The sequence below is a fragment of the Candidozyma pseudohaemuli genome (genome assembly GCF_003013735.1).
Source record: "Candidozyma pseudohaemuli strain B12108 chromosome Unknown scaffold00011, whole genome shotgun sequence".
In the NCBI taxonomy this organism is placed as follows: domain Eukaryota; kingdom Fungi; phylum Ascomycota; class Pichiomycetes; order Serinales; family Metschnikowiaceae; genus Candidozyma; species Candidozyma pseudohaemuli.
In genome coordinates, this window is record NW_020194445.1 from 353,448 (window position 1) to 374,970 (window position 21,523).

At 48.5% G+C, this 21,523-nt stretch overlaps 8 protein-coding genes across 8 annotated transcripts; 2 read left to right on the forward strand and 6 right to left on the reverse strand.

Moving 5' to 3' along the window:
* Positions 1-474: 474 nt before the first annotated feature.
* Positions 475-2,448, reverse strand: C7M61_003992 (SKN1/KRE6 family beta-glucan synthesis-associated protein; the record flags this gene model as incomplete). The annotated part of the gene is made up of 1 exon (XM_024859322.1): positions 475-2,448. One exon carries the CDS (start codon positions 2,446-2,448, stop codon positions 475-477), a length of 1,974 nt encoding a protein of 657 aa, XP_024712624.1.
* Positions 2,449-3,939: 1,491 nt separating this feature from the next.
* Positions 3,940-4,974, reverse strand: C7M61_003993 (uncharacterized protein; the record flags this gene model as incomplete). The annotated part of the gene is made up of 1 exon (XM_024859323.1): positions 3,940-4,974. One exon carries the CDS (start codon positions 4,972-4,974, stop codon positions 3,940-3,942), a length of 1,035 nt encoding a protein of 344 aa, XP_024712625.1.
* A 633-nt stretch (positions 4,975-5,607) lies between these two features.
* Positions 5,608-6,669, reverse strand: C7M61_003994 (SDR family oxidoreductase; the record flags this gene model as incomplete). Its single annotated transcript, XM_024859324.1, has 1 exon — positions 5,608-6,669. One exon carries the CDS (start codon positions 6,667-6,669, stop codon positions 5,608-5,610), a length of 1,062 nt encoding a protein of 353 aa, XP_024712626.1.
* A 1,307-nt stretch (positions 6,670-7,976) lies between these two features.
* On the forward strand, positions 7,977-10,628 carry ATG9 (autophagy protein; the record flags this gene model as incomplete). The annotated part of the gene is made up of 1 exon (XM_024859325.1): positions 7,977-10,628. One exon carries the CDS (start codon positions 7,977-7,979, stop codon positions 10,626-10,628), a length of 2,652 nt encoding a protein of 883 aa, XP_024712627.1.
* Positions 10,629-10,747: 119 nt separating this feature from the next.
* Positions 10,748-13,105, forward strand: NOP14 (snoRNA-binding rRNA-processing protein; the record flags this gene model as incomplete). Its single annotated transcript, XM_024859326.1, has 1 exon — positions 10,748-13,105. One exon carries the CDS (start codon positions 10,748-10,750, stop codon positions 13,103-13,105), a length of 2,358 nt encoding a protein of 785 aa, XP_024712628.1.
* Positions 13,106-14,456: 1,351 nt separating this feature from the next.
* On the reverse strand, positions 14,457-14,966 carry NCE102 (Nce102p; the record flags this gene model as incomplete). The annotated part of the gene is made up of 1 exon (XM_024859327.1): positions 14,457-14,966. The coding sequence occupies one exon, from the start codon at positions 14,964-14,966 to the stop codon at positions 14,457-14,459; it is 510 nt and encodes a 169-aa protein (XP_024712629.1).
* Positions 14,967-16,427: 1,461 nt separating this feature from the next.
* Positions 16,428-17,114, reverse strand: C7M61_003998 (uncharacterized protein; the record flags this gene model as incomplete). Its single annotated transcript, XM_024859328.1, has 1 exon — positions 16,428-17,114. The coding sequence occupies one exon, from the start codon at positions 17,112-17,114 to the stop codon at positions 16,428-16,430; it is 687 nt and encodes a 228-aa protein (XP_024712630.1).
* A 1,551-nt stretch (positions 17,115-18,665) lies between these two features.
* Positions 18,666-20,762, reverse strand: HGT4 (glucose sensor; the record flags this gene model as incomplete). Its single annotated transcript, XM_024859329.1, has 1 exon — positions 18,666-20,762. The coding sequence occupies one exon, from the start codon at positions 20,760-20,762 to the stop codon at positions 18,666-18,668; it is 2,097 nt and encodes a 698-aa protein (XP_024712631.1).
* Positions 20,763-21,523: the final 761 nt, after the last annotated feature.

A 21,523-nucleotide genomic window follows, 5' to 3' on the forward strand; every position in this document is an offset into this window, starting at 1 on the left:
GACGGCCGGAGCAACCCCATGGACCTCGAAGCCCTGAAGTCTGGTGACGGCGGTAATTTGATCAGATTTGGGCGATTTGGGATATTTTTGGTGGATTTGTGGAAACCAGCGTTTTTCGAGTTTCTCCGTTCTCCCGTACATTTGTGGACCCAGCGAGGCGAAGCAGCGCGAGACCTGCCAAATTTGTCTAAACAAAGCAGACAGAAAACGGCACGGCACTCACAGCCTGAACGAGCGCTGACCAGAAGCAAGGGCATTTGACTTGAAGGCATAAGAAGTGGCATTTGAAGAAATGGCCGTTTGAGAATTTTTCAACTTCCATAGAAAATGCATGTTTTCAAAAACTGATGCCTCATTGCTTCCGCCTCTTGGTGGTTCTGCCTTTGTCCATGGGGACCCTGCGTGGCTGCGAAAAACACTATACCAGCCTTTGCAACCAAATCACACCAATTCTCAAGTCTTAAAAGCTATTGCCTAACACTTATCGGTAATCTTGTTCCTGGGCATCTTGTTGCCCGTCTCGGACCAAAGCGTCAAGTTGCTGTTCATGTATGCGTTCAAGTGCAGCTCGATGTAGTCGGTGGTTGGGAAGTCCTCAGGATCACAGGTGACGTTGATCTGGTCCTCAGGCTGGTACACTCTCACATAGTCCACCCGGAGACGAGAGGGAAACACCATTGTGGGCCAGTCAATGTAGGCCCACGAGTTGGAAATACCAAAGTTCATCACCACAGACATGGGCTCCTTGGATATCCTTCTCCAGCCCACGTTTCCGTTGGGTCCAAGCGCTTTGGCGTGGACGGTAAGCGTGGGGTCCTCGCCAACGTACCAGGTCAAATGCCCGTTTTCGTTGTCGTTGAGGTACTCGTATCCGTAGACCTGGAAATGTCCAGCACCTTCTCCACGCTCGTACCAAGTGTTGTTAAGCGTGGTGACACCGGAAACAGCCTGCTGAAGTGGGCCTCCTGTGTAAACGTTGGCACTGGTGACTTCGGGGTTGTGGATCTCCAAGTAGCTGTAGTCTGGCATGTACCAGATATCCATGGGAGCGATCTGGTAGGACTGGGATGCCAAACCGAGCTTCAATGTGTTGGTGTCTGTTTCGGCTTCGATGATATCGATTTCAGGCGCTCCACGGCCGGTTCCGGCGTTGGGGTGGTCTTCTCCAGAACATGTACATGAGTTAAGTCTCTGGCCTGGAAGATACGAAATTCCGTCTGGCGAAGATTGGTTGGCGGTGATACCAGCGTCACAAGCATCGTACGTGTATGGCCAGAGACCTTCTGTCGATGCTCTGTAACCTGGACGACCCAAGTTACCCATGGTCCAAAGACCAGGCCAAAGACCACCTTTAGAACCGTAGTTGGGAAGTTGGGCCGAAATCATGATCATTCCCTGGCTAAAACACATTTTGTTCCATGACTGGACCATTCCAGACCGGTAAAACAAATCGTGGTTCTTGTAGGCGTCCATCTGGGAAATAAGTGTACCGTTAGCGGTGGTGACAGCATCTGGATCATACCATTCCAAGTCCTGAGTACCACTGTAGTGGATATCGACCGCCTGGAAAAACTGGTCGTCACCGTCGTAGAAAGTTCTGCCTTCGGCGTTGAACTCATCCGAGAAAACCAACTTCCATTTCTCGCCGTACTGGTTGTTCTTGTACAAGGCGTCCTCTGGAGTGTCTGGATCGACCAAAGAGGTTCTGATGGAGCTCGAAAGCGGGTACTTGTAGTGAGACAAGACCTCGTAGTGTTCTGGATGGTAGGGCTGGGTGACACCCGAGTAGAAGAAAACAGGCAAAAGAACGAAAATGACAATGGCGCCGAGAAGCAAGAAAATCACACCAATAATGCCTCCGGCAGCACGTTTATCCATGGTCTTCAAGTCATACCAGAATCTGTTCTTATCGTATGCGGCGTCGGCAATGGGATCCGGGTTGTGCAAGTAGTCGTCTGGTTCTTTTTCATCGATACTGAGAGGAAATGACAGAGCAGGGTAGCCGCCAAAGGGCGAGAAATCGACATTTGCCAAAAACGGATTCAGGCTCTTCATCAGCGCATCGTCCTCAGGCGTAGCCAGATCCAGCCCCACATTGGGCAGGTATTCTTGTCTCATTTGAGACGCCAAGGAAGTCAGCGATACCACTCTCGATCCGGCCATCAGCGGGTACCTGTCAAACTCCGACGGCATTTGAAGCCCTGCCTGTGCCTGATCCAGCGAACTGTGGCCCAGCAATAAGTTGGCCGAGGTGTCGTTGGAGTAGTATCCCGAAGCAGCACCTAAGCGATTTCCATACTGGCTTGGACTGTGCTGCAAGTGCTCCAGAGAGGCAAAAGACGAGTTGGAGTCTCTGGAGTTGTTTTCGTTGTCTAGCTCGGAGGCAAACGGGTTCTGGGGGGTTTCGTAACCCAGCAGGGGAGCGTTGAAGGTGAGATCACGAACCATGTTGCGCTTCAGATAGCGATTCGATAAGCTTGGTGTTCCTGATCAAGAAAGTATAAGGTTGCAAAATCTGCGGACAAGAAAAAAAAGACTGCGTTGACAGTTGTCGATTTTCTTGTGTAGAGGTTAGGCGATGTTCTGTTTGGCTTGGCGCTGAAGAAATTGCAGCAAAAGTGAGGTAATTAAATGCAGCTGGGTAGCTCGGGGCTCCTATAGGGGGGTCGGATAAATACGCCTGATCTAGCAGGGTGGGTTTGATTCGACTGGGAGGAAAAGAACGTGTAGTTTGTAGAAAGCAGCAACGAGCGGCTAGGCACGGGAGTATACATTTTTTTTTTTATTTTTGGTGTTTTTTTTAGGCTGCCTCGGATCGGGTACTTGCTGCTGCTGCAGCACCTCTAAGCAGGGATACACGCCCTGGGAAGCAGGCTTTTTTCCTGCACACCGGGCCTATATGCCTGAATCTCCTACCTGCCCCTGTCACCAGTCCATCAATTTTTACTCTACTAGTTTTATTTGGCATAATCCTCCTTGTCGCGTCCACACAGCCTCCTCATGGTGAAGGCCGTTTTGCAGCTTCGCACAAAACCCTCCTTTGGGACTGCACACAGTCTGCACTGCCGAGACGAACACAATAGTTTTGACAGCTTTTTGGCATATTGCCCGACGCGAAACCGTGAAGTTTTTCCGGCGCGGCCGCCAATATTTACTGGATTTACTTTTGAGAGTAAAAAAATGGAAATTTGTGGAGATGTGGAAATTGGAGTGTGGTGGTGGCAGACGCGGCCACTGTAGATTAATAGGAGGCGGCGCGATCGGTGGCTCTGCTAAATCTCAAATAGTGTAGTCAAACAGCGGCTGTGTCTGAATGTAGTATGAAAAATAAAGCCGGTACGATCACGTGGAAACAGCTGGTCCCTGGAGCTGGGCTGTGTGAGCCGGAGATTGGTAGTTCTTCAAATGTCCAAGGGAGTTGAAGTAAACAAAATTAAGCTTTCAAGAGCATGCTGTGTGGGTAAATTGCACCTGGTCTAGGCGGTATGCTACGTGAATTGTGCGCCTGTGCATTCTCAGTAGATAGCGTGGAAAGCGATGTTGGATCTTCTTACGTTAATAAAGCTTCAGATCAGTGTATCAGGAAAGTACTCAAATCCTCTTAAGCTTGATTGCTGGAATTGATCCTTTTTCACAGTCAGTGGTTGGTAACGTTGCACTTGACTACGGGGGCTGGTCTGGGGCTGAGTAGACTTTTAACTCTGAAGGTAATTACACTTTTTGGCACATGTTCTTTGCAATCTTGTTCCTAATCCAAGATTTCCATAAATATTTTCTTTTCATTATTTTTGGTTATCGGATTTATTTTTCGTGTACCAATTTATCTGATTTCTGCGAAATCCCAGTAGTCTCGCACAATTTGTAGATTCTGGTGAACCACTGGAAAATTGCAGTCATCTTACCAAACCCATAAATTAAAGAATCTATAAAAAAACAAAATTACGTTGTCTCTCCCTTTGATTTCGTCGCCGTAAGCACCTGCTGAGCGCTATCTATGATAGACTGCTGCACGGGGATGAAATCGAACCCTAGAATCAGTCTCGTCGCTGAAATGTCAAAACCGGCTTTTTGAATTTGCTCTTTTCTGCCTGATTCAGCGTACCCCACCGGTAGCAGAGCCGAAAACCCAGGAAAATTCAGTCGAAGTGCTTCAAAAATGGCCTGTTCAGAGATCGGACCAGCTGCCAAAAACAACCTTCTATTTTTGGCCTCTTCCTTTTCAAAAGCCACGATATGTGCTTTTGCAACGTCTCTCACGTCCACTCCAAATGCACTGATGGCTCTAGTGTTCTCCAAAGGCAAGAAACTGCTTAAATGCTCCTCAAACTTGAGTTTTTCAGTATCGCCAAAATCGGTAGGCAGTGGGCCTATAATGCAAACGGGGTTGATGGTTGTGATGGAAAAGGAGCGATTCTGGAATTTGGCAAAATCCCAGGCGACCTTTTCGGCAAATGTCTTTGCTCCAGAGTAACCTAAAGAGGGGCTTCTCAAAGCATTAACCCAGAAAGTGGGGTTCCATGATGTTTCGTCGATGATTCTGCCTGCCTCGTTTTCCATTTTCTCAGAGGCCATAGCGGCATATGAGGAGGTGATAACCACTCTTTTTATATTTGGACCGTGATCTCGAATGGACAGAAGAGCGTTGTTAGTACCGTGGATTGCTGGCATGAGAAGCTCTCTCTCAATGTCTTTGACTGGATGAAACCCTGGGGATGCCATATGAAGAAAAGCGGATGCATCCTGGTGATTTTTGACAAACTCGTCAAAGGCGCCCATTCTACCTATGTCTTCCACTATCTCGTAGGTGAATCTGGTGGAGTATTGTGTAGCCTCTCTTGCGTATTCGCCTCTTTCAATGCTTCTCACGGATCCAACCACAATGCAGCCTTTTTCAAGAAGCTGCTGAATAGTGTGTAAAGCTACGAAACCAGAAGCTCCAGAAACGAGCACTTTTTTCGGCACATCATGGGTCATACTGGCATTTTGAAAATACGGCAGGATACTTATACTTAGGTGCTTTACGGTCCGGAGCTTATCTGGTTTATTAGGTAAGCGCATCTTTGTTGAAGCACAAACGCTTAGATGCGGCGTGCCATCAACTGATTCGTTGTATACGGGTTGTTGGATCCGAAATAAGCCAGTGTGCTTTTGGGAGTTACGAGAATGAGGAGAAGGAGGCACAAAGTGTGGAAGATAGCCTGTAACTATAGAATCAGTGACAAGAATGTCGTTTTTTGTCGTTGGTGAAAGAAGAAGAAGAAGAAGCAGAAGAATTAACTCAGCCATCATTCGCTAAAAAGCGGTCTGGCTAGATGTGGTTGCAAATTTAGAAGTAGTGCCGTGTCTTTTTTTGGGACACAAGCCGTACGATTATCGAGCAGCCCTGACGCATGAATGTTTACGTACAGCTTCGGTGACGCTTCCCTGACGCCAAGTTCGATCCGTAAGCTATAAAATTCACACATTTTCGGTTTGAAGCTGTCTGTATGAACGATATACTCACAATACAGTCTTTTCATTTTTCTCCTCAGTTCATTCCAAAGCCAACCTACTTCCTCTACACCTTGCTATCCTCTAATTTCATTCATTCAACATCACTTCATGTACTTACAACTGCTGGTGCTTGGAGTTGAGGTCGTTGGTCTTGAGCTTGTCCTCGACCTCAAGAATCTGCTTGGCACTGTCCTTGATAGACTGCTCCACAGAGATCAACTCAAAGCCCAAGATCTTTCTGGTCTTGTCGTTGTTCAAAGTAGCTCTCTTCTTGATCTCCTCTCTGTCAGAACCTGGGGTTCCAATAGGAACATGCTGGGATTCACTAGGGAACTCGACGTGCAAAACGTCCAAGATGGTCTGCTGGGTGAACAGACCCGAGTTCAAAAGCAATCTCTGGTTCTTGGCCTCGTCCTTCTCAAAAGCAACAAGGTGGGCCTTGGCAACATCACGAACATCCACAGCAGAAGCATTGACTGGGTTGACCTTCTCCTCGGTACCCTTGATCTTCAAAATGGTGTTGATGACCTCAGAGGAGGTGTTCAATTGGGTGGATTGGAAAGAGTTGGTTGGTTGAGGACCGAAGACGTAGGTTGGGTTGACGGTGGAAATGACAAAGTCGGGCTTCTCCTCCTTGACAAAGTCCCAGGCGGCCTTTTCGGCAAAAGTCTTGGATCCGTAGTAACCGGCAACAGCGTTTTCAAGCGACTGCTCCCAGGTGATGTTGTTCCATGAAGACTCATCGTAGGTCTTGTCAGCCTGAGCATCCTGTTCGGCAGAAGCAATGGCAGCGTAGGAGGATGTGATGACCACTCTCTTGATGCCGGAACCGTTCTTCTGAATCGACTTCAAGGCGTTTTTGGTACCGTTGACGGCAGGCAAAAGCAAGTCGTTTTCGATGTTCACGGCATTGAAGTGGAATGGAGAGGCCGTGTGCAAGAAAACGGTGGCTTCTGGGTGTTTCTTAACAAATTCGTCAAAAGCACCTTCTTTCTCGATATCCTCGACGATTTCGTACGAGAACTTCTCGGGGTTGCCAGACTCTTTCTTGACGTACTCACCCTTCTCGCTAGATCTCACAGATCCAACGACGGAGTAGCCTTTCTTGACGAGTTCCTGAACAGTGTGCAAGGCAATGAAGCCAGAGGCGCCGGAAATAAGGACAGTGGTGGACATTTTGTTATTCAATGGTGAAAAATTCAGGGTGATCTCGACGCTTTATAGTCCACAGCAACTGCATCAGCAAACTGTGGTTTTGCAGCCATGGGTCCGTCTAACGCTTGCTTGCACGTGCATTGACGGCTGTTCCTGACGTAATTGAAGCGGCGGTCCACCTTTGAAAAAAAACGCTTGCTTTAGCTGCTTACCTAGCAACTTTCCATTGTGCATCGGGCCGGACTTTTTCGATTGCGAGGGTCTCTTGGATTTAGGCGCTGAACAGTGGAAGCGTTTGGAAAGTTTGGAAAGCTGTTGGAAGTAGGTCTTTTTGGTTGAGCCGCCGGGCAGGAGGTGAGATTTAGGTGTGGAGTGATTTTGGCGGAGGAGGTTTGGTGATGTTGGACTGGGGTTAGTTGAGTGGATGTCAGTTGGATGGTATTTGGTGGTTTGGATGAGTTGAACGGTTTGAGCTGTTTGAGGGTACATACGGGTGAAATGATTTGGGGTGTAAGTGCAATTTCGGGATTCCATTGGGATGTTTTCGTAGGCTGTAGAGTTCAATTGCATGGCTGACTATTTGTGGTAGTTGTCGGTGTAGCATAGGGAATAAGGCGATGAGGCTATTCTACGACAAAATCGGGAATAGCCCTCAGTTCGGTAGTGGGATGATTCCTCGAGAAAAAGACAAATTAAGGTTCTGTCAATGCACGAGAGCCTTTGTTCCTGGCGGTTGAAGTGGACCTTTCCACAGAGGACCGAGATAGCCATAATCTTGCATAAGCATCCAATCAAGCCAATTATCGAAAAAAACCTTCCAGATGACTTCCAGAACCTGCTTTGATACAGTATTAGTTATCGAGTCTCAGACGACCGCAACTGGTTCTTGGTCAGCTTGTCTACTGAGGACTTTACAGCCACACTTCAGAACACAAGCAAGGAATCCGTATACTACCAAATCTTCATTTCAACGAAAAACCCACAGAATAAAAACATCAATAAAGCAAGCAATTCTTTCTGTACACCCCATTGCAACGAATTCCTCCTCTTGACAACGGGCCATATTGTCCATTTCGCAGCCACAACGCAGAGTAGCCTATCAGACAATACACCCTACAAAACGACCCCCAATATTCTCCAATAAAAACAACCACCCATAACAAAATCCCTCTATCCTTTTCCTGAAATCTTTTCCCTAAATTCATGCCCACTGGCACATACCCCTGCTTCACTCCGATAAGCCTACATATAGCTGCAGCGCTATCAGTGACCCACATAATCAGAAACACCATCAACACATCCACTACACCTCCCCAAAAACACCCACCATGTCATTCTACGAAGGGATTGGCTCGTCCCGCCACAAGGACCGCCAAAACCAGTCCGACACGTTTTTGTCCCGCGTCTTCGGCCTTCATTCCATCTACAACAATCTTCCCGAGAACTACAACTACTACGGCCACGATATCGAGCAGCTCGAGGAGTCCAGGCCGGCTGAATCCGGACCTGTTCCTCTCCTGGACTCTGAAAACGCAGAACAGCCGCCCTTGGCCGAGCCTCTTCTCCAGCTGGAGCTGGATCTGGACCTCTCTCTGGATTCTGAAGATGAAAGCCAACAGCTGCCGTTTCTAGCCCCCAGACTGCTGGTGAACGCCAGCAAGACAGATCAGCATGCACACGTTAAATGGGGAACCGACGTGAACCGATACGGCAAAGATAGCGAAGAAGCGCTGGGATCAAAAGGTCGGTTTACGCTGTCCAGGAGACTCTTCTCTAGAGGACCCCAGGAGGAGCTTTTGCCAATGTACAACATAAACGACGCGGCATTGCAGCATAGGCGGGAACCCCGAGCTGAGCCTACTCCGTCGTTCCACACTCAGTACCAGAAGAAGAACTTCAACAGGGTGCTGATTCCTCCGAGAGAGAGAGCCCTCTATCTCTGGGCCAACATCGTCAACATGGACGAGTTTCTCATCGACCTATACTACTACTACCGTGGCAAGGGCTTTGGCAATATCATCGCTGGACGCTGTGTTGACATCTTCATCCTTGTGTTCATTTTGTCCTTCACCACGTTTCTCAAGTGGGGCATAGACTACGACTTGTTCTTCAACAGGTGGTCGTCACACCTGGAAGTCTCCATCACCTTGCTGGACTTGGTGATCAAGGGCTTCTTCTGGTCGAGGGTGCCATTCTCAGTGAAGGTCCTCTTGTTCGGCTTCTTCTGTTACATCGTGCTTCGGATTGTGCAGTTGTACTTTGACTATCGGTACAAATTGCAAGAGCTTCGAAACTTCTACGCTCAGCTTCTCAATATCCACAGCGAACAGGAACTACTGACCATTCTGTGGTCCTCGATCGTCGAAAGTCTCATGCTGTTGAAGGACTACAACTCCTTGACGTCAACCACACCTAATCTCCCGCCTCATTACGTCAACGACCTTAGCTCAAAGGTCAGACTCAACGCTCACGATATTGCCAATCGAATCATGAGAAAGGAAAACTACATGATTGCATTGATCAACAAGGACGTGCTAGATTTGGCCATTCCAATGCCGTCGTTCCTTGGCAACATTTTCTCCAGCAAGGCTGTGCTTACAAGAACCTTGGAGTGGAACCTCAAGCTTTGCATCAACAACTTCATCTTCAACGACAGCGGGCAGATCAAACAGGCGATCTTGAAAGAGGGCTCAAGAAATAGTCTCTCACAGGAGCTCAGTGCCCGCTTCAAGATGGCTGCACTCATCAATCTTTTCCTCTGTCCCTTTATCGTGATCTACTTTGTGTTGTTGTACTTCTTCAGGTACTTCAACGAGTACAAGTCGAATCCATCTTCGCTCGTTGGTTTGAGACAGTACACTCCTTGGGCAGAATGGAAGCTTCGTGAATTCAACGAACTTCCTCATTTTTTCATGAAAAGGTTGCAACTCTCCATTGGACCTGCAAGCACCTACATTAACCAGTTCCCCAGCAGTTTCTTGGTTGTAAACGGCATGACCTTGGTGAATTTTGTTTCGGGTGCCATCACAGCCGTATTGGTGATTATGGGGTTGCTTTTCGACGACGAAGAGCACAACTTCTGGTCCTTTGAGCTTTCTCAGAACAGAACCACACTCTTCTACATCAGTATCTTTGGTACCCTTTGGGCCATCACTGCTAACTCGCTCAACACATCGACAGTTGCAAACTCGGCCGAGAGCATGAATCAAGGTGCCACCTTTTTCTACGACCCTGAAGCCAGCTTGCGTTACGTTTCCCAGTTCACCCACTATTTACCAAGCTCATGGAACGGAAGGTTGCACTCAGTTGAGGTGAAAACCGAATTTTGCGAGCTTTACAGCTTGAAGATCATCATCATTCTCAACGAGATATTGAGTTTGATCTTGACGCCGTTCGTGCTCTGGTTTAAGGTGTCCAGTAACTCGAGTGCAATCATCGACTTCTTCAGAGACTACTCCATCCATGTGGATGGGTTGGGTTACGTTTGCTACTTTGCTATGTTCAACTTTGAAGAAAAGGATAAGAACATGATGCACAACATGAACAAGAAGAAGCAGAGAAGACACGAGTCTAGGGTCAAGAAGGAGTCTAGAGATAAAGCCAAACACTCCGACCTGGAAGTATCGAGCGACGATATGAGTGACCCTGATCTCAACAGCTACTACCAGGATGACAAGATGATCAAGTCATACATGTACTTCCTCGAGAGCTATGGAAATGGCGATCCCAAAAAGACCAGGCAGCCTCAACGTGCGCAGCAGCTCAACAGCAGTAGGTATCCACGTGCTGCTCCATCGCCAAAAGAAGGACCATCTTCTTCGTTGCATATGTCCAAGGGTCAATGGAACGGTCTGGCTTTGGACAGTGTTTACGAGTCCAACTACGCACTAGGTGAAGCAAGTACTCATAGTGAGCCACAGAGCAGAAAAGGCGTTTTGGGCATGATCAACCAGTTTTCTAAACAGCAGGCAGGTCGATAAACTGGTGGTAGGTGGTTGTTGATAAGGGTGCGCTGCACAAAAAGTATCGAAATTTTGAGCAGAGCATCGCATCGCGCATACTAAAGATACAACCCCAAAGGCTACGACATACATAAATCATGGCAGGTTCTCAGCTCAAACAGTTGAAGGCTGCCCTTAAAGCCAAAGGACTTGTAGGGCAGACGAATGTGAAAAAGAAGAACAAAAAAGCAGCCCCTTCCGAGACAAGAAAGGATCAAGAGGAGAAGAAGAGAGCCCTTGGTAAGATCCATGACGAGTTCAACCTCTTCGACAACCGCATCAACAGAGCAAAGCATGACTATACAATTATCCAGGGCGGCAAGTTTGTCAAGGCCGGCTCGAAGCAGCATAACGATACTGCCAAGTCCAGGCCTGGAGTTGAGCAGGCGATGAAGTTGAACTACGACGCAGACAAGAAGCTTCGAAACCGTGCTGGTGGGCTTGTTGATCGCAGATTCGGTGAGAAGAACAAGAACTTGACCGAAGAAGAGAAGATGTTGGAGAGATTCACCAAAGAAAGACAGAGTTCGTCTAAGAAGAACGTTTTCTCCTTGGGAAGCGACGATGAGTACGAAGACGACGATGATCTTGCCCTCACACATTCCGGTAAAGCCATTTCGTTCGAGCAGGACTTCGACGAGGGTGACTTGGGTGTTCCTGAGAAGAGATATGTCGATGAGGACAGTGAGCAGCCGCCTAAGAAGAAGTCCAAGAAGGACGTCATGGCCGAGATCATCGCCAAATCCAAGTTCTACAAGAAGCAGAGACAGATGGAGTTTCAGAAGACGCAGGATGAGATCATGGACTTGGACGACGAGTTTGGTGATATCATCGGCGACTTGCATAAGCTGGCGCCCAAGGGCAGTGCTTTCAAGCCAAAATCTCAAGAAGACATTGAATACGATAATAAGGTCAGAGAGTTGACGTATGACAGAAGAGCAGTTCCAGCGGACAGAACCAAGACTGCCGAGGAGCTTGCAGCTGAGCATAGCGAAAAGATGAAGAAGCTTGAAGCAGACAGGTTGAAGAGAATGGACGGCTTGAATGAAGACAGAGCCGCCGACGCCGATGACTTGGATGATGAATTCTGGGAGAATGACAGCGAGAAGGAAGAAGAGGAAGAAGCTAGCGGCAGTGAGAGCGAATCTGAAGAATCCGAGTCCGAAAGACGCCCTAGAAAAGCTCCATCTGTTAGCATGCCCTCTGGCCACCCACAGTTTGCCGAAAATGTCAAGAACATGAAGGGAGACCAGGTCATTGAGCACATCAAGAAGATCGGCGAGGTGTACCACCCACGTCTTGCTGAGGGCAACAAGGAGAAGATGGACAACTTTGTTGGTATCATCTTTGAGCACATTTTGCATATCTCCAACGAGGAGGTGGTGGATTCCAAACTAGTGGACGATTTGACGAAGCTTCTCAGGACCATGGCCGAGAAGTATAACCAGGCATTGGTTGAGACTGTCAGACTGACCATTGATGACATCAAGGAGAGAATTCTCAAGAATGAGCTCCGTAAAGGCGACCTTATCTGTTTCGTCGTTCTCGGCTATCTCTTTTCCGCTTCCGACCACTACCACCTTGTCATTACCCCTGCATTGATCGTCATGAACCAATTCCTCAACAACGAGATTGGTCAAACAAACGTCGACAACATCGGCAAAGGATTGTTCTTCTGTGACGTTCTTTTACAGTACCAGTCGTTTGCCAAGCGTTACGACCCTGAGATTGTGATGTTCTTGGAGAGAGCCCTCCTTTTCCTTCTTCCTGAGCCCAAAAAGCTCGTGGAGACGCTTTCCGCTAGAAAAGTCGACGGTAAGACCAACCTCAGCAAGAAGTTTCATCCCAAATTCTCACCTGAGCGCCTTCAGGTGCTGGAAATCTTCAAATCGCCAACGGACGAGATGAAGTTCCACTTGATTGGCCGTGCATTTGCCATCATCGACCGTCTCATGAACCTCTGGAAAGACAAGTCTGCATTCTTGGAGGTTTTGCGTCCTCTCGTACACATCACGAAACATGCATCAAGATACTACGGCAGCCAGCTTCCGCAGTTGCAAAGCATGCTTGAAAGAATGGGCAAGCTTGATACCAACCTCAGCAAGAGCCGCAAGCCATTGACGTTGCAGGAGCACAGACAATTGGCCATCAAGACGTTTGCGCCTAAGTTCGAGGAGAATTTCAACCCCGACAAGAAGCTGTACGACGAAAACAGAGACAGACAAGAGTTGAACAAGATGAAGGCACAGATCAAGAAGGAGAAGAAGGGAGCGCTCAAGGATCTCCGGAAGCAGACCAGATTCACTGCCAGACAGCAGATCAGCGAGAAGAAGGACATGTACTCCACCTACCACAAGAAGATGGCCAACATTGTCAACACCATCTCGACGGAGGAGGGTGCCGAACGGAATCTGTACGAAAGAGAGCGCAAGAAGCGTGCCAACCAGAAGAAATAGGGCATATTATAGAGAAGGTCATGAACGAGGTGTAGAGGTGCATGCATCGAAGATTCTCCCATACGAGAGAAGAAGTATGTCACAACATTCCTGGACTGCGTCCGGAGAAATAAGGAAAAACACAAACCAAAACAAAGCTAAGCCGAGTGCAGAATGCACCGGTTTGAAACCAGCCAAGGCCAAAAAAGTAGCAATTTAAGAAAATCAATGAAGGTTTTTTTGAATACATAGGGTATTTGAATCCTGTGATTTTTAGAAATGTAAAGTGGGTATAGGCTATGAGGCAGATTGGAAATGGCGCTTTCGCCGAGAAATAGACATATAACGGTCTCTTGTTGTACCTCGGCTATTTCAGCGTCGTCGCATTTCAGCCGTGGTTTCTCGAATGTGAAAAGTGGGTGTTTTGGTGGTTTGGGGGAGGGTTGATTTATTGGATAATTGTGTGAAGAGGTCGGTTTTCTGTGTTTACTTGTTGGTAGGTAGATCCATGCAATTGGTACCGACCAGCTGCAATGTAATGTTTTACTGAAATTCGGAATCAATGCTGGATTAGACATTAGAAGCAATAAGCTGAAAACAAGCTTGCCACTAGCATTTCTAGAAGTGTTACTGGTGGTACTGGATTACCTCACCAACGAGTCGTAGTATGAGCAATGGTAATATCCTCAACATTAAGAGACGCCTGCTCCTCTAAATAACAGTTTATTCGAGTATCGGTCAAAACAACTACAAGAACTTCATTCTCGTTAGATATAGAGCTCGCCAAAGTTCGAAAACCACAGCACTACCACCGTAACCAGCACGGTCAGACCGGATCTTCATCACCGAGGTACCACACACCTTCACCACCACTCCACAAAAAAGGTAGCAATCTCTCAAATCCAAAATAATTGGTCATAAACTTCCCTCTTTTCGTTAATTGAGTTCACACGCCTCATGGTTCGTCTACACCTCGATGGGCATCTACTTGCATGGAGCTGCGATGACGTCGACGTAATTGACTAACCATGACAAATTGTGGATTATCAGAAGCATCAATCGCAACGTTGCTTTCGAATTGACAAGTGCCCAATTCGTAAACATAGTATAGTCAGTGGTTAAAGCAATACATGGCACACCTCGCTCCGAGCAATCACATGTAGATCTCAAACCGTTGAACAATAAACATCAATTGCAATTGACACATTGAATCCGTCTACACTCTCTCAACTGGTACATCGTCAATTAGATACATACAAAGACTGGGCTCAAGCAATTGCCAACTCTTCGGCAAGTGCACCCGTCAGTCTCATGCTGTGGACTTGTCAAAACGTATATTAGCGGCGAGCCGTATATTACATGTCTAGCAAACCTAGACCTGGGAGACGGAAGGCACACCGACGCCTCTGGAGCGGGAAGAAGAGCCGAAAAGACCGCCCTTGCCAATGGAAATGCCCGAGAAAACCGACGAGGCCAAAAAGATGAAAAACGAAAAGTAGAGGAAAGCAACAGAGGCCTGGGACTTTCTGCATCTGCCCGACAGGCCCTGGGTAATGTTGTTGCCGTCCAAGTAGTCCTGGTTGGAACAAGAGTGGACTCTGATGCCAGCAGCAATGGCGGTGGCAGCAGCAAAAGTGAAGACAGTGTTCAAAAAGTCAAAAATGAACAAAATCACTGGCCAGGCGAGGGCAGCAATGCCGTAGGCCAAAAGACCATAAATGGAGGAGAACAAAATGCCAAAAGCAGCGGCGAAAACACCAAAGTTCACCTGGGGGTTGGATTGCCAGTCAGTGGTGGCGGCAAGAGAGCCGGTCAAACCAAGGGCAATGACGAGGAACACAAAGTTGACGATACGCAAGACGGCGTCACCGATAGCCAACATGGTTAGATTTTTTTTGGTATTAGAAAGGGTATTGGAAAAGAAAGTATAAGTGAGGGAGGGGCCGGGGATGGGAGTTTTATATAGGGAGGTCACAGCAATTGTTAAGTCACAGCAATGGGGAAGATGAAGGGTGCGTTATGCATGAAGAAGGGCCGGTTTCCGGAACGGGGTGTTGACGTTTTCGCTCGAAGCGTACGGGCCGGCTGCGGCCGGGGCTGATACCGGGGGTCGCACCGGGGGTGGGATGTGGTACGGGCCGGGGGCACTGCCGACCACCTCTAATACGCGCATCACGTGACACTTCAGCGTGCCTCGCACGTGACTGCCCTCGGGCGAGCAACCCCCACCGGCCGAGCCGGCCCTCTTAGCAAGTCTGGCCGGTTATCTTGCGAAAGGCCATGAAATCCCAATTGGGCTAATTATCTGTGGCGGTGAAGAAAACGTCATGGCAAGGGCGCCGCAAGAAAGATGCAAAAAACTGAAAGTCGATGGCAATCGAGGTGTGGTGGGCTAGATCGCACGGCTGAGGAAGAGGCGGAGGGAACCACCATGTTTCAGGATGAAACGGCGGTCAGAGATGTGAAACGGGGAACAACTATATGAAACGGGGCATCCAAGGAGTAGAGGCTGTACCGACAGACTCCCTAGGTGTGCCCTCAATTGGGTGCACTGGGCTACTCAGAATAATATCGTTTTCCAATATTATATGTCATTTTAATAACATCATCATTGATGGTCAGGAAGCCGAATTATCCCGAAAAGTTACCTCATCAACGCCAGACTGTTGCAATTGTCTAGGAACCTCTTGCCTTGAACCTGGCCAACCTTGCATCGGACCGCTGCACCTCTATCTATGATCAGCATGAGCCTCCCCGAAAACAAAACCGTTATCCGTAGAATCCGTATCCGGCAAAGCCGTGATCCCTCCTTAGATTCCAACACAATACGTCTTTTCCATTCCTCGATAGACTACCCCCGGCTCTTGCATGTCTCAGACTTGGCGGTTGCTCAGACAAGAAATCGAACCTCGAGTGTTCAAGCGGCTGTACATGGGCATTGAGGCAGATTGCTTTAGCTGAGACACCAACGGTTGCTAACCATTTTCAAAAAGTTTCATCTCTTGTTTCAAATCCTCTTGCTCGTATTGTCACCTATTGTCAGCCGCGTGGGAGCAACTCCACCGGTTGCTCAGGACCCTCGGATTCAGCGGTAACAAAAACCGGTTCCACCACCTGATGGGTCACCCAAACCTTATTGCTAATTTTTCCGAGATCGTATTGAGTCACGTCCTGCTGAGCGGCAACGAAAAATACACCTTTTCGACGTCATTGCCATGTGAAGAGATGTAGTGTTCCTCGTATGGAAGCTTCCTTCTGCTTGGCATATTATCGTCTTCATAAATTGCACCTACACCCACCACCTGACCTCGTCGTACATTCGTTAAACCCCAAACTTTCTCGTTTATGTCCTCTCTTGAAAGTACCGTCTGACACCCTCGGGTGCCACATCTGCCGGTTTTTCCCCAGATCCCGTCTCTGCATCCTTATTGGCACCTAATTCCACCAAAAGCACCCCGACATCACCGTGGCCCTCGGCCAAAGCGTGGTGCAATGGCGTCCACCCGTCTTTTTCCGTGGCATTGATATTAGCCTTGGCCTCCACCAAAAGCTTTACCTCCACAGCGCTCCCAATGGCTGCAGCTCGATGAAGCGGTGTTTGACCTCGAGAGTCCTTGACACGTGCCAGCGCCTTGTATTGTTGTAGAAGCTTTTTCACCAAATCGTAGTGGTTTTTGCTCACGGCAATGTGAAGCCCAGTCACTCCCGTGGTGGTTGCAAGGTTGATATCTGGCTGGGGTTCATGTGACATGAGCTTGTCTAGCACCAGCTCGTTGCCTACACCACAGAGAATGTGTATAGGCGTCCAGCCGCCGTCGTCAACCAAATCGTCGATATCGACGTTTTTCATGTGGGGCAAGATCAAGTCCACGATCTTCTCGTTCCCCATGGCACACGCCCAATGTAAAGGTGTACGACCGTCGGAGTCCTTGGAAACAGCCAATTTGCCGTTTTCGGCAAGAAGGCCTTGCACAATTAATGGTTTATTATCACGAGCGGCCTCGTGAACAGGGAAAGATTCGGAATTCATGCTTATTTTGCAGCCAATTGATGGGTACAAGGTGCTTAGTCCGAAGGCGAGGTGAGGCTAGTTGACACCCGTGCACCAGGGTAAGTGGCCTCATTTCGAGCAATCTGGGTAAAACATTCATAATCTCACCCGGTTCCTGGCCCTGTATACAGTCAGTCATCCACCAGCAACCACTACCAAGACGAGTTTACCAAGTCAATGGCAGGCACGAAGCGTGGAAGACAAGATAATGCAGGTCTGATCCAGACGTGGTGTTACCGGTCGGCCAACGTGACCGGAAGTCGTTTATGACGAACCGGTGGGGGAACAATAATGTTAGCAGCAAGCGATGTGACCGTCGAGCCCTCGGTGCGCAGTGACCGGAACACACCTTGCACTGTCGTCAGACGCCCCCGGCTGCAAGCGCACCGGGGGTGCATACCGGGGGGCTCAAGCCGACCGTTCACAAAAACCGGTCCTTCGAGCACGAAAGCAACGAAAATAGCCACGGCCCAAAACTACCAGCCCTAGCAGAAACTTGACCGAGAGCCATCGCCCAATTGACCGAAAAAGCCGTCTTAAACCCGCCGGCTTCACTATAGGACCGGCGGTTGGTTCCGGTAGACATCCGCGGCACGTGAGCAATGCGCATTTTAATCATTCCGCATCACGTCATTAAGCCCAATGGAGCGGAAGTGAGCCGCTTTTCCCGGAGTCATGCTCACCGAAACAAAGGTCTGACTTAGGCAACGTCGGAAAGCCAAGCACGGGTTTGGTAAAAACCGGAGCCAAGCGTGTGCCTGTGGCGAAAATTACCGCCTGAAAGCTTGCCTTTTGCTGCCTTACGTTTGCTCAAGGGGCTGCTGAGCGCTGTATGCGCCGCCTTCCATTTTCGGCATGGAACAAACCCAAACAAGAAGGGAATTTGAGAACCTAATGCGGCATGACAATAGCACCTGGAGCGAAGAAGCGGCAACGAGCCGTGTGTGCAGTCCGTCTTCGACGCCGCCCGCTGTGGAAGAAACATTCTGTGGATTATGAATTAGTGCGCATTCGGCACACCCGTACATCACACACCCAACGTTCCCTGTGTAGACGGGCCACTGGGCGTCTGTTTTGGCACCCTGTCAAAAGGTAAACAAGGTATCTTCGCTCAATAAGTATAATAGAAAAATATGCAAGCGAACAAAACACTCTCAGCGTCGCTTGCGCGCATCTCAGTGAACCACAGTATATTTTGCCGGCTTATTCAAGCCTTGCTTATTTGATTTTGTGTTTTTCGAAATATGATGTAACTGGTTTGACATGGCGCCAATTCCAGGTCCATATCCACAGTATACTCTCATGTTTTGGGTGTTGTAAAATTTCACCTTGCTGTTCAGCGGCTCTTTATCTTTTGAAATCCGGTTCTGCCTTTTTGGGATCAATGCAAACCATGCTTATCTTTGGTCCACGCTTAGGGGCGTGTTTTCATCTGCATACCCAGATCCAGCCGTTCTGGTCCAGTCTCCTATCCTTTAGCTTTTAGGCGGAACTTATTGTAGCGATGGAAGCCTTATTGGAAGCCCATCGTTAGACCTGATCTTTGGGGTCTGGAATGTCTTTTTCTTGAGGAGCGGCCTCCTCGTCGTCATCTTCATCGTCACTGTCCGAATCACTTGGAGGACTGGCGAAAAACAGCGCTGCATTGACCAAACCGCCCTTTTTACCAATACCGTCCTGAAGGGCGTTACTAGTGAAGGAGCTGGTGTGATTCGATGTGCCAGCCTCGCTCAGCTGGCGTTTCTTGTCCTTCAACTTGAAAAGCCTATGCGTTGAAGCAGATGTATGCGAGGAATCGGTCCGCCTCATAGCATCGCCAGACTGCTCTCTCAACGAAAGAATGTATTTTTGATAGTCTGTAACCCCTGGAGTGGACATGGTGGAATCAGCACTGGACTCGCCAGAGGTGTTGCTGAGTGTAGGCGCCAACATATTATCGTGAGCCACAAGATGCACGTTATTAGGTGTTTTTCTCTGTCTGAGATCGGCCATCTCCACACTCGTGTCTGTATTAAAGCCATTGGGGTCTCCAGTCGATGGAGACGATGTCTCTTTTCCGCCTGTGTTAACCGCAGTGGATGTACCATTAGGCATTGTGGAGTAGTCGATAGCACGACTCACAAACTTGGTGGAAACCCTAGAATTTTCACAGTTCATGTACATGAAATCAACCTCCTCCAATTTAAGGCCCTTTGTCTCGTACACCATAAAGTAAACGAAAACCACACCCAAGGCGTTGAAACCGCCCCAGATAAAGAAGATCTTGTTGCCCAATGCTGCCGTGTGCTGACCTGTATCAATAAGATATGGCGTAATGAATGCAAACACAAAATTCACCAACCAGTTGGTGGCAACAGTGATGGCGATGGCTTTTTGACGAATACTGATGCTGAACATATCTGCGGAAAGAGCCCATGTACAACCACCCCACGACGAGGCAAAGCAGGCAATAAAACAGCAGGAGAAGACGATGCTGACAATGGACCGTGCTTCCTGAGCCTGGACCAGTACACCGACTATGGCAATGATGAAGTTGCTAACGCTCATGGAGCATCCGCCCCACATCAACAACTTCCGTCGTCCGACAACTTCAATCAAAATGATTCCTGGAATCGTGAACACCACGTTCACCAAGTATGTAATGAAAGACATGAGGTAGTAGTTCCCAACACCCGTGTTGGAGAAGAAATTGACCCCGTAGTAGAAAATGAAGTTGATTCCCAGACACTGCTGGAAAGCGTGCACGCCCATGCCTGTGGCCATGCGTAGTTTCTGCTTGTGGCGACCTCCGCCCAGGCGGAAGCAGTCCAAAACAGAGGTTTTGCCGAAACTCATTTCGTAGTCGTAATTGGCCTTGATCTCGACCAACTCCTCGATGAGGTCGGCGTCGTCGTCGGGAAGCCGTCGGAGCTTACTGAGACTCTTGAGGGCAAGCTGGAGATTGTCTTTTTGAACGTAGAACCGGGGGCTCTCGGGAAGGAAAAGCATACCCACGCAAAGAGCCACCGACCATGCAAACTGGATCCCGATCGGGATTCTGTAACTAGCAGAGCTCTGGAGCCGTCGCGTGCCCTGGCAGATGGCCAGCGCTAGAAGAAGCCCCCATGTGATAGCCCACTGGTATGTGAAAACGATGGAACCTCTGACCCATTTGGGCGAGGCCTCAGCCTGGTACAACGGCACAATAGCAGAAAGTATACCAACAGAAAGCCCAGAAACGCCTCTACCAGCGCATAGGAGCCCCACGTCGGTTGCCGAGACCTGGAGGATGTTGCCGATGTTGAAAATGATCGCCAGAGATACGATGATGGACAGTTTCCGGCCGTACGAGTCTGAAATCATGGGCGCCACGAGAGCACCGAAAAAGGTGCCCAACAGCAAGATCGCCGTGATGAGAGCCCTTTCGTGGGTGCTAAACTCGCCCTTCTGCAGCGGAATATGGGCTTTCACGTATTGCATTTCCAAGATATCGTTGATGAGCCCGGTATCGTAACCGTACAAAAAACCGCCCACAGCAGCCACCAAACCGACTATTATGGCCAGCTGCAGCAGCAGTTTCTGGCGGAGCTGGCGTAGATGTTCCTCTTCTGAAGAGATGCTATTTGTCTGAAGAATCGGTAGCGTCATTGTCGGCACATTTAGGGAGGGCTGTTTTGAGTTAAAGCGGGGTGTATTATGGTTTTGTTTCGAACCAAGCCTGTGTATTTAAGGTTCTGTGCTGTATTGTGTGGAAAAGGATCCGGGTATGTAGCTCTGTGGGGTGGTGAAAAGATCAGTGAGGGAGTACATAGTGCGATGGTGATAAGATACGGGTTTGTAGTTTTCGGGATCGGGAGGTTGGTGTATTATGAGTATAGAGAGGAATGTTAGAATTTTACATCTAAAGCAATTTTGAAAACTTTAATCGTTTATTGTAACTCTGGTTCTTGTGGATTGGTGGGAGTCCTCAGGAGGGGTATATGGTGGTGAAGTTGGCCGAGGAGGACTAAAAGAGGGTTTTTTCTGGAACCCTCGGGCGGCATGAAAAAGGGTTTCTAGAATACGGTGGATCTGGATTTAGGGCGTTTTCCAGGGGTGGTGGCACTTTTTCGTAAAGTGACTCATGCGTCAGATAAGGCGTTTACGAGAACGGAGAGTAGCACCGAGAAAGGTGCCCTACAACGGCGAAAGTTGATGATTTTTTTGAAGTTTTGATTTTTATGGAGTTTTTGGTCGAAACTTGCTGTAGAAGGCTATTGGTAGACCACTCCGATGTAAATGAAAGTGAGTGACTAGGTGAGGTCTGGCCCCTGTGATCTCGGTAAGCACCACCACCAGAGAAGTTCATGGTTTTTTGAACTACAAAATTTCAAATGTTTAGGAAAAGGCTGCTATCGACTACTCCGAAG